The sequence below is a fragment of the Myxine glutinosa genome, unplaced genomic scaffold, assembly GCF_964187855.1.
Source record: "Myxine glutinosa unplaced genomic scaffold, kmMyxGlut1.1 SCAFFOLD_667, whole genome shotgun sequence".
NCBI lineage: Eukaryota > Metazoa > Chordata > Myxini > Myxiniformes > Myxinidae > Myxine > Myxine glutinosa.
In genome coordinates, this window is record NW_027616762.1 from 99,483 (window position 1) to 111,841 (window position 12,359).

At 42.7% G+C, this 12,359-nt stretch overlaps 1 protein-coding gene across 3 annotated transcripts in view; it reads left to right on the forward strand.

Annotated features, from left to right (window-relative positions):
* LOC137431521 (villin-1) overlaps positions 1-12,359 on the forward strand; it is a 148,650-nt gene that overhangs the window by 72,780 nt on the left and 63,511 nt on the right. For all 3 annotated transcript variants that reach the window (XM_078768891.1, XM_068122908.2, XM_068122910.2), the window contains 5 exons: positions 1,377-1,487; positions 1,689-1,894; positions 7,707-7,785; positions 7,932-8,030; positions 11,312-11,465. In XM_078768891.1, coding sequence (XP_078625017.1) covers positions 1,377-1,487; positions 1,689-1,894; positions 7,707-7,785; positions 7,932-8,030; positions 11,312-11,465 — 649 coding nt within the window. The remainder of the gene's footprint in view (positions 1-1,376; positions 1,488-1,688; positions 1,895-7,706; positions 7,786-7,931; positions 8,031-11,311; positions 11,466-12,359) is intronic.

The window sequence follows — 12,359 nt, forward strand, 5'->3', positions numbered from 1 at the left end:
AGAAGTTCTGTCGCTCAAGCTTTTGGGTCTCACTATCTGCCATGATCTTTCTTGGGAAAACCACATTTCCAAGCTGGCCTCCAAAGCCAGTCGCCGACTGGGCATCCTCCGTGGTGCGAAGTCCTTCCTAGGCACACCTGAGCTCCTCACCACATACAAGGCTTTCATCCGCAGCTCAATGGAATACTGTTCTCCCCTATGGGCTGGTGCTCCTGCCTCACACCTAGCTCGGCTTCACGCTGTTGAAACCAAAGCTTTCAGAATCATTGGAATCTCCCGCGATGAAGCTATCTCTGAGGGCCTTTCACTCACTCACCGCAGGCAGGTAGGTGGTCTTTCTGTCTTCTACCGACTCCTCTCCGGCCTTGCTCCCCCAGCTCTCTCTGTGCTCTGTCCCCCAAATATTCCTACAGGTCGCACAAGATCTGCCAGCAAGCCTCTGATGGTTAAACTGCCGAAATCTCGGCTCTCTGCTCACCTTCACTCCTTCATTCCTCTTTTTCCCCGCCTCTGGAACAAACTCCCACACTCCCTTCAATCCCACTCCTCCCTCCAGGTCTTTAAAACAGCTGTGCACCACCATCTCTTATCTTCCCCCATCCAAAACCTTGATCTTTTCTACCCCCACTAATTCACCCCAGATCCACCTTGTTTGTAATTGCAACTTCTTTCCTGGTAGTCCTGGCAGTGTCCATATGTTTTATGCCTCTCCCACCCCCTTTCCCATGCCTCCCCCCAAAGCCCTCTCCCTCCCACAGATCTCTCGATGTCTCCATGTCTCTCGGTTCCTGCTCTGAAATGTTGTGTTTGTGTCCTTCCCCCTCTCTCCCCATCTTGTCTACCGCTCCCGATGTTATTTGTTTTATGTGTCGGTTTGTCGGTTATGTGTCGGTTTGTCGGTTTGTCTTTCTGTGTGATAAATGTTCGCTCTTTCACGAGCCTCGATCTTGTATACAAAAAAAAAAAAAAAAAAAAAAAAAGACACCTTACAAGGAACTCCAATGCAGGAGTTGGACATTAGGCCCATCAAGCCTACACACTGGTTGCCAACCTATGGTTGTTTGTCCATGCTCCAACCTTTTAAAATGCTGGGTGTCGAAAATGGAAACAACCCGTTTGTTGTTTGGTATGACTCGGCTGGGGTCAGGTTTGAACCGCTGAGCTTCCAGACGCGGGTACGCCAACTATTATGGCACTGAGTTTGGTTACAAAGAAAACGTCATAGGTATGTTCACCCACAGGAACTTTAGGGCACTTTTTAAAAATATATCTTTCCCCGAGTATTGACATCTGTCTAGCAATAATTGTTTGAATTGTCTGAGGGACTGGAAGGTCTTCAGTAAGTCAACAGATTAGCACTTTCTTTCTGTGTGCAGGTGGAGATTTCATGGGATAGCATCAATAAAGGCGATGTTTTTCTGTTGGACCTGGGGAAAGTCATTATACAGTGGAATGGACCACTCAGTAACCGTATGGAACGACTCAAGGTCCATTAACACATTTTTCAACAGATGGTCTTTTGATTTATGTTTTTGTGCTTCATTTTGCGTTCACGAATGTACTCTCTAACCAGTGTACCTGTTAATTTAAGCCACTGCTTTAACTTCTGCATTCTCCTGAAATCTAAGACAGTTCTTAGGTTTTACCAACAATGGCTAGAACTCATGAGGAATTTTGATTTGTGGCAGGGCTTGAACCTAGCTCAAGATATTCGCGATCGTGAGCGAGGAGGTCGTGCAGAAATTGGTATCATTGAGGGAGAGGATGAAGGAAACTCTCCAGGACTCATGAAGGCCATGGAGGCAGTTGTGGGAGAGAGACGAGGGGAGCTTAATGAGGCGACCTCTGATGTGAAGGCTGACCACGCTCAACTGTCGAGCATCAAACTGTACCAGTAAGAAGAATATAAATCCGGTCTTGTTCGTTACTCGTGTCGGTTACAAAAATTAGATACATTATTTGTGTTAGCTGATTTTGCGCTCCCATCTGACCACATGGCTCGTGATGCTGGAATACCAAATTTAAATCTGATGTACTGTGTTGAGTTGTTTAAAAAAAATTTTTTTTTTTTTACAATCTTTGTAATTCTTGTAAAGGTGCAGTGATATGTCCTTATCCTAACGTGCTTGTTCAACACGTCATACATTTACAAACTACATCAGGAACCTTGGAGTACTTCAAACTGCACGCAGAATGTTCTAATTCCATGATTAGTTTTAAGTTCTTATCTGAAAAGGTGGTAAGTACGGCAACGTACCACCTCTGTGGGTTTTTCCAAACTTGTAATCTGGAACACTAAATAGCTTTGCATGCCTTTCTACTCAAATAACAGCAGGTTTTACTAGAATCTTTGTATTTCTTCACATGCTTGCACCTTTTGTGATGCAAATGAACAAAAAGTGCAAATGAATGAAAATTTTGATTTCCCATGCAATGTCTAAGATTCATGGAAAGGTTGGCACACACACACACACACACACACACACACACACGGGGGGGGGGGGGGGGGCGGTTCCAGAATTTTTTTAGGGGGGGTTCACTTAAGGTTAAAATATTCACAAATCGCTAAATCTACCACCAAGCCTTATTCAGGTCAATGTATTCGTCTTCTATTTTTTTCACTTGACAAAATTGAGCTAAAAGATGTAAAATGACAATATTTTTCAACAAATCTAAACACTGCGTATCAGGAATTAACACAGAGCTAGAGGAGAAAAGTAACTACGCTTGGACTAATTGCTGCGTGAAAGAAAAAGATGAACACGATTGTCCAATGATATCTCTCATGACGATCATGTGACAAACGAGAAAGGCACTCGGTAGGGAGCATACCTCCGCCTGGTTGAACAGGTTATGTTTTGTATCCCACTGATAAAAACCGGATCTGGATTCGGACCTGAACCAAAATCTAATCGGCTTTTTATTGTCATCTAACCAAATCATCCACCATGGAGAAGGTGGATCAGACTCGGCAATGGTTGCTGGAGTGAGATGTGCATGGAAGAAGTTTTGGGAACTGAGTGGCGTGCTGATGAGGAGGGGAGTGTCGTTGAAGCTGAAGGGAAAGGTGTATGCTGCATGTGTGAGAAGTGTTATGATTTATGGGAGCGAGACATGGGTAATTAACGTAGAGCAGCAAGGAAGGCTGGAAAGGGTGGAAATGCGAATGGTTCGGTAGATGTGCCGAGTATCGTTGAGAAAGAGGAAGACAAATGATGAATTGCGAAATATGATGGGAATAGAGCCTGTGATGGATGCTGTGAAGAGGAACAGGTTGAGATGGTTTCGTCATGTGTTGAGGAAGGATGAAAGTGACTGGTTGAGTAGAGTGATGGAAATGAATGTAGAAGGAATTAGAGGACGTGGAAGACCGAGAAAGACTTGGCTAAAGATGGTGGAAGAAGAAATGCGGGCAAGGGGGTTAACAAGGGGAGATGCAGAAAATAGGGAAAAATGGAGAAGATTGTCATGGGGACCGCAAGGCTAAACCCCGCTCTTGCAGGGAAAATGGCCTTAAAATGCCTGTTGTTGTTGTTGTTGTTTTTGTAACCAAATGATCCACCAAGTTTAGTTGTAAAATGTCCACATATCGCTTTTAGCCCTATCACTCAATGATGAATAATCAATTATAAAATTAAATAATTATCGTATCTGGATGCTCATCCGGATATTCAACCAAAATCGAATCGATTTGTCTTTGTCACAAACCCAACCTGTCAACTAAGTTTCGTCCGAATCCGTCCATAACTTTTTGAAATATCATGTGATATATCGTTGTTGCCCTATCTCTCAATATCGAAGAATCACTTAATTTTTTAAAATAATTTTCGTATCCGGATTCGGATTTTCACAAAATTCAAATCAATTCGTCTATGTCACACACAGCCTGCCCACCAGATTCCATCTAAATCCATCAATATCTTTTTGAGATATCCTGCATGAAAACAAACTGACAGGGGTGAAAACGACCTCTATCCATTCCAGTTGGCGGAGGTAAAAAAGGTAGGGGCGGAGGAGGTTGGGGTGCACCCAGTGAACCCCCCCCCCCCCCCTGGATCCGCCCCGTGAGGGGAAAGTCACGCCAGAGTACACTGGATACCAACCGGGGCTCGTGGCAGTGATATTCAGAGAATTTTTAGGAAGAAAGCCCCCTCGCTAAGGAATGCCAACCCACAGAGTTTGCTCATGCTCTATCTTCTAAATGCTGAGTATCAAACGAAGAAGCAGCAGACACCATTTTAAATATATTTGGTATGACTTGGCCAGGGTTGGAATCAAACCGTCGAACTCCCCGAGTCACAGCGGACACTAACCTCAATGTTACTGTATCTGGTAATTCTCAGTTAGGTTTACCAGTACATTTGGGTTTTTATGAAGACAAATGAAGCAGTATCAAACTGTTGTGTTTTAGTATTCACAAGAAAAAGACAAAGTGATGGAAACAATAGTTTGTAAAGTATTCAGGAATATAAATTAAGAATTAAAGCAGGCAGGAAGAAGGAAAGCTTTTGTATTTAAAAGGAGAGCCAGTATTGGAAACGTCACAAAAAAAGGAGAAACTCTCAGTCATTTTAAATATTTTTGCAGCATAAAAGGTGCTTAATCAAAGGTAACGCACTATGCAGATACAGTGCCTTCAGTAAGTATTCACACCCCTCTACTTTTTTCACATTTTGTTGTTACAGCCTGAATTTAAAATGGATAAATTAAGATTTTTTTGTTACTGACCTACACATCATGCCCCATAATGTCAAAGTGGAATTTTGTTTTTAGAATTTTTTACAAAATAATAAAAAACAAAAAGCTTAAATGTCTCGCGGCAATAAGTATTCAACCTCTTTACTATGACACTCCAAATAGAGCTCAGGTGCATCCAATTTCCTTTGATCATCCTTGAGATGTTTCTATAACCTGATTGGAGTCCACCTGTGGCCATTCAATTGATGAGACATTATTTAGAAAGAAACACACCTTTCTATATAAGGACTGTCCATAGAACTCCGAGATAGAATTGTGAGAATCACGAGATAGAATTGTAATACTGTAGGCACGTGAAAGACTCAGAGCATGAGGAAAAAGATTCTGTGGTCTGATGAGACGAAAATTGAACTCTTTGGCCTGAATGCAAAACACTATGTGTGGTGGAAACCGAGCACACCTCATCACCCATCTAACACCATCCCTCTGGGGATGTATTTCAGCAGCAGGGACTGGGAGACATGTAAGAATAGAGGGAACAATGAATGGAGCCAAATACAGGCAAATCCTGAGGAGAATCTGATTCAGAGTGCAAAACACCTTAGACCGTGGTGAAGATTTATATGCCAACAGGACTATGACCCCAAGCATACGGTAACATTAACACTGGAATGGCTTCAGAACAAGAACATGAAAGTCCTTGAGTGGCCCAGTCAAACCCAGACTTGAATCCCATTGGGAATCTGTGGAAAGACTGAAACATTGCTGTTCACTGACGTTCCCCATCCAACTTGACAGAGCTTGAGCAAATCTGCAAAAAAGAATGGGAAAACTCCGCAAATCCAGATCTGCAAAGCTGATAGACATACCCAAGAAGACTCGATGTTGTAATCACCACCAAAGGCGCTTCTATGAAGTATTGACTCAGGGGGTTGAATACTTATGTAAATTAGATATTAGTGTGTCTCATTTTTTATTATTTTGTAAAGTTTTCAAAAAAAAATTCCATTTTGACATTATGGGGTATTTTGCCGATCACTGACAAAAAAACTCAATTCAATCCATTTAAAATTCAGGCTGCAACACAACACAATGTGAAGAAAGTCAAGGGTGTGAATAATTTCTGAAGGCACTGTAGCTTTTCTGTATCTATGAATCTCTTTTTTTTTAATTGCCCAATAGTCAATATGATTTTCCACATACATTTATCAACTTTGGTGTGTTGTTGTATGTTTTGTAAGTGAGGCAACTTAAATTACTCTACAGCAATATCTTGGTCAAATGATTTTAATAATAGCATGCTGTTGGGTCTTCCATGACCTTTCACGAATGCTGCTCGTGTGTTTAGGGCACAGTCTGACACTTGATGTGCCTACCATTATCATGAGATTCAGGTTGCCTTGGCCTGCACGCTACCAAATAGGTGGCACTCCTGGCCACCAGGGGTCACCAGGCACTAGTGCAGCAGCTTGTTATCTGAAAATGATCAATTTAGGGAATACGATATGTGTACCAAGTTTGATTCTTTCACCACAATTTGCAAAATTGATGAAATACCTTACCGAAATCTGCCCCACGAGTAGTTAGGAGTGGTATTGAGCCCAAATTTAAATTGATTCACAATATCGGTCAGGAAAATTTTATGAAAAAAAAAAAAAATTGGTTAATTGACTTTATCGGGTTGAATTTTTGTTCATAAAACGAACTTGAAGGAGGGTGATCCTAATCCAAATGAGGTTTGGCATCTTTTGTATGCAATAAGTACATCTGGTGAGATGAGACCAGAAGATAAAGAGTTGAGCTTGCAGGTAGTTCGGTGGGAATCAGGGTTAATAAGAGATGAGTGGCGAGAGGAGTTGAATCGTCATAATTTTATGCGGGCAGTGCAAACAAATATTTTTTGGGCTCACCTGAAACTTATGGGATGGCACGTCGTCAGTCCGTAAACACTTGCAATTACTTCTCCAAAACCGCTGATGGGATTGTGACCAAACTTGGCACAAATGATATTTCGTATGTTGCAACTCAAGATTGTTCGCGGCATGAAAAAAATCTGGATCTAAGGGTTTGTGGGTCCAGGTTTGACACCCTAAAATAGGTATTTGCTTTCTTCTCCGAAACTACACACACTATTTCAATGAAACTTAACCACAGCCCTCATCACCTGTGATGTACCAAAGTTTGTTCACGGCATTAGGAAAATCCAAGTTTAAGGGGGTCGGACGGAACAGCAACGGAAGAGACCAAAACGGGATGCAAAACACGCGTGCATGGAGAAGGAAACTCAGAGGGAAAACTGGAACATTAGGAGGGATTTGTGTGGCGATAATGAGGGTAAAAAGATCATGGTTTTCCATTGGGGACAATCTGAGATGGTGGTGAACAGCTGTCTTGAAGACCTGGAGGGAAGAATGAGATTGTAGATAATGTGGAAGTTGATTTCACAGACTGAAAAAGAGGAACAAATGAGTGGAGGTGAGCAGTGATTCTGGAGGGAGGTAGTTTTGCGAGAAGAAGGTTTATTGAGGACCATGTGAGCCAAGCTGAAACCTGGGGGAGGGGGAGACAAAGAAAGGAAAGAGAAAAGGATGCAAGACCTGAAAGGAGGTGTTGGACTGACCTGTCTGCGATGGCGAAGTGATGGATGGTGAAGTGATAGACCTGTCTGCTATCCCTCTGGGTCTTTGGAAGACCCGCCGTGCTAAAAAAAAGTTGTTGCAGGATGTGTGCACCACATGGCACCCATATGCCTTATAGAAAAGGAGTGCCCCACAAAGTAAATTGGGGTGAGAGACCTGTCCCCTGGCTCTTCTCAACTCTACTAACTTAGCTTCTCTACACAAGCACACACACACGCACACACACACACACATACACATACACATACACACACACACACACACACACACACACACACACACACACACACACACACACCATAGAATGAGTTTCCTCTTAATGTTTTGGAATGAATTGATAACAAAAATAACCTCATGTGTGTCTTGAAGCATATCAGATGAGACAGGAAGTTTGGTTGTCAAGGAAGTGGCCACTCGTCCACTCACACAGGATCTTCTGAATAGCACTGTGAGTTTTTATTATTGTGTGAAAAATAGGGAGCTTAAATGTCTAGAATAGTTGATTTCTCAAAAACTTTTTATGATTAACGTGATCACATACTGTTTGGGGTAAATAATCAAAACCACCTGATTGTTAATGTTGCTGCTTTTCAGGACTGTTATATCTTGGATCAAGGTGGAGTGCGGATCTTTGTGTGGAAGGGGGAAGAAGCAACTGATAAAGAAAAAAAGTCTGCTATGAGTCGTGCACTGGTTTGTGACTTATCCTGACAGCATTTATCCTGTTTCCATAAGTTTACATTGATGACATAAGATATCTACAATATAAGAGAGATGTCTGTCTGTGTGTTGCCATTTTTCTCAGAGATGGCTGAACAGATCTTTGTCAAACTTTCAGAGGTTCATCAGTGAGTGCCTGGGAGTGTTTTAGGCCAAAAAATATATATATATGAAAAAAAAACGTTCGTTTTTTTGGAGTTTTAAAATAAAAATAGCTCGATAGTGCCGAAGCCTTTTTAAATTAATGACAGTTATATACAAGTACACATTCGCATAAATAAATACAATACAATCACCAGACATTTGAATACAAATAAATCAAACAATTCCAGAAGTGTACGAAGTTGGTAGTACGGCTTCTTCTTCTTCCTGATCGGCATCACACTTAATTCAGAAACGTGATGAACGCCACATTCACCCACCAGCATATATATGAACCCCTTTCCTCTCCTGCCTCCCCCCTCCCCTTTCCCCCCTCCTTTCCCCTTCCCAACTTATCTCTAGTTTAAGACATTTAATTGCATAAATGAAAAAAATTGCAAAGTGTGATTTTTCTGAAATAAATTGTATCATTGTTATTTTAAACGGACTAAATAAATAATTTCCTGGAATGTTTGCTGATTGGATAATTCGATGTTAATCCTTTCACTGACTCGTGCAAAATTATCCAATGAATAATGAGCATGCACTCACCAAATTAGATTATTCATAACATTTCTGCCTGCGACGTGTCACGAGTCTACAAGAGCTCGGCATGGTTGTTGTTCTTGTTGAGGGTTGATTTTTGAAATGTGCACCCATTGGTCAGACAGCTGTCGGACCCCACCAACATTTGGCGCTTGACTGCACCCACCATGGCCATGACACCCAGACAAAATAATATGCCCACCTTCTTGGTTTTCTGGTAGGTCTAAGACATCAGGCCTGAAGGCCTCTACTGATTATACGCTGCCTGGGTGTTTTGCGTCAGATTTCCATTGGCTTTGTTTGGGTCGAGTGTTACTCACAATGAGGTACTCCGAAAAATCTAATCAAAGCCGAATAAAAATTATTAGTAAGGTTTAATCAAATCTATCTGCACGATCCATAAAAAAGAACGTTACGTAATTTTTGAACAGGCCCCACATTGGAGTTAAACATCCTTGACCGTGTGACGAATCAGCTCGTTCTGATATAACCGTGGTTGAGGTTGCAATGGGTGAGAAGTGTCGAATTGAGGTTGCAATGGGTGAGAAATGTCGAATTAATGTTTTAATAGAGCATTAAATTTGTGTTTCCCAATTGGCGGAATTGGTTGCAGGTTGTCACCACAGTACAGTCATTCTCGTTTTTGTACACAGTTGAAGCTTGTGTAAGAGCTAGTACCCTGAACGGATCAGGCTGCAACAGACAAAACAGGTGGTAAACTAGAAGGGCACTCGATAGAACGCATACCTCCGCCAGACTGAACAGTTTATGTTTTGTATACCAATGATAGGCCGGATGTGCATTCGTACCTGAACCAAAATCTAATCTGCTTGTTCTTGTCACCTTCCCAACTCATTCACCAAGTTTAGTCATAACTCGTCCATAACTTGAGATATCGTGCTGTGTTTCGCTTTTTCGTTTTTGCCCGATCTCTCAATGGTGAAGATTCACTTAAAAATTATACAAGCCGGATCCGAATCCAGATCTTCACCAAAATGTAATCATTTCATCCTCGTCGCATACGCTACATCTTTGCCAAATTTCGTCCGAATCCATTCACAACTTTTTGAGATATCTTGTTCACAGACAGACAGACAAACAAACAGATAGTGGTGAAAACAACCTCCATCCACATTCGGTGGTGGAGGTAAACACACATGCATGGGGTGGACAAGATGTATACAGAAGGAAACTCTGAGGAGGGAAAACTGGAAAAAAAACGGAAGGAGGAGGGATTTCAGTGGGGTTATCGAAGGTAGAAAAGATCAAGGTTTTGGATTGGGGATGATCTGAGATGGTGGTGTATACTGTAGCTGTCTTGGAGAATTGGAGGGAGGAATGAAATTGAAGAGGATGTCGAAGTTGATTCCACAGGTGGGAAGAAAGAGGAACAAATGAGTGGAGGTGAGCTGTGATCCTAGATTTTAGTAGTTTCACACCAAAGGGGGTTGATCGTGAACCGCGTGAGCCCTGCAGAAACTTGAGAGGGGGGGGGGGGGGGGGCGGGAAGGGAGGGGGAGAAACAAAGCACAGAAAGAGCAGAATGTGCAAGACCAGAAAGCAAGTTGTAGAAGACAGAAAGACAAATGACCTGTCTGCAATAGCGAAGTGATAAGCTATTGGACTCAGTTTTACCGTGGGAGATTCCAATAATCTTGAAGGCCTTGGTTTCCACATCATCACACTGAGCAGGATGTGAGGCAGGGGAGGCAGGGGAGGCAGGCCAGATGGGAGAGGAGTACTCCAACAGGCTGCAGATGAAGGCCATGTAGGTGGATTGGAATTCAGATGTGCCAAGGTTGGTCTTAGTATGACGGAGGATGCCCAGTCGGTGGCTGGGTTTGCAGGCCAACTTCGAAATGTGGTTTGCCCAATAAAGATCATGGCTGATAGTGAGACCCAAGAGTTGAATGACTGAACTTCCTCAAGAGGATTGTTAAGAAAGTAGATAGGAGGGTTTGCCAGACAGTTCTTTTGCAGAGAAATAGTGAGAGTGTGAGATGTCAGGATTGAAAGACGTTTTCCAAGTGTTTCACCATCTTGTTATTTTTTCAAAGGGTCCGAAGGGAGGGAAGAGGCTGCTGTCTGTCTATCTGAAGGATGAGGGATGTGATGGCAGAGGGTGGAGTCATCAGCAAATAGATGAAGACAATTTTTCAGAGAGTCAGTGAGATCATTGATGAAGTTTAGGAATAGGACTAGGCCCAGAACACTGCCTTTGGGAATTTTAGCCTCGACAGGGGAGAGGAGATGAAAGCATTCCATGGAGAGCCACACGTTGGCTACGAGAGTAGAGGAAGTCAGGAAGCCGTTTGGGGGATAAGCATAATAGGTGCAAAATGTTACTTAATACCCTGTCAACACAGTGCTCTCAAAAAAGGACTTTCTAAAGTCTGAGATAAAGTTTACATTATTGAGAAGACAGGTTGTAATAACCCATCCAATTGGTAAAACATATGCTGACTTTGCACATTTGAATTGAAGTTCATTAATACTCAATCAAATAAATAATGAAATATATGAATATGTGAATTTTGCAAGTCAACGAATGAATGCATCTACTCCAGTGCTTCATCAAGGCCAAGGACTATCCAGCCAGCACTATGATAGAGACCATGGCGGATGGTGCAGAATCAGCCGTGTTCAAACAGCTTTTTCAGAAGTGGATGGTGAAGGATCAAACTGTTGGATTTGGTCGTAGCTACTCTGTTGGTTCTATAGGTGAGTACAGGGATGAATCAATAAGTGAATTAACTCTTTCAGTCTAATGTCGATATTTATCATTCAGAATGGTCAATCGATACAGTACACTGAATGAATGAATGAATGAATGAATGAATGAATGATCGTTTTAAGGCCATTTTCCCCACTAGAGCGGGGGTTAGCCTTGCGGGCCCTATGACAATCATGGTTCCCTGTTTGAGGCAATGTTTTTATGGCCGGATGCCCTTCCTGACGCCAACCCTTGGTCACGGTCTTACGATGCGCAGGGATACGGTGTACCTATTCTAAATCGGGGTACACACCGTGATCATTCATCCCAGCAAGCTGGTACTCAATTTGCCGACCTCGGAAGGATGACAGGCTGAGTCAACCCCCCTGGCGTTAATTCAGTGATCGATCGGGATTCGAACCCAGGATCCTAGGATCCCAAGCTGGCACCCTAACCGCTAAGCCAACACCAGGCTGTACACTGTATATGCAAAATTGTGGAATTTATACACCCTCTTCCAGACATCTTCATGAATCCTAAATTTCCTTTTTTTATCCCTTTAAAAATCATTTTTATCCTTGGTGTTGGCTTAGCGGTTAGGGTGCTGGCTTGGGATCTGAGGATCCTGGGTTCGAATCCCGGTCGATCGCTGAATTAACGCCAGGGGGGTTGACTCAGCCTGTCATCCTTCCGAGGTCGGCAAATTGAGTACCAGCTTGCTGGGATGAACGATCCCGGTGTGTACCCCGATTTAGAATAGGTACACCGTATCCCTGCGCATCGTAAGACCGTGACCAAGGGTTGGCGTCAGGAAGGGCATCCAGCCATAAAAACATTGCCTCAAACAGGGAACCATGATTGTCATGGGGCCTGCAAGGCTAACCCCCGCTCTAGCGGGGAAA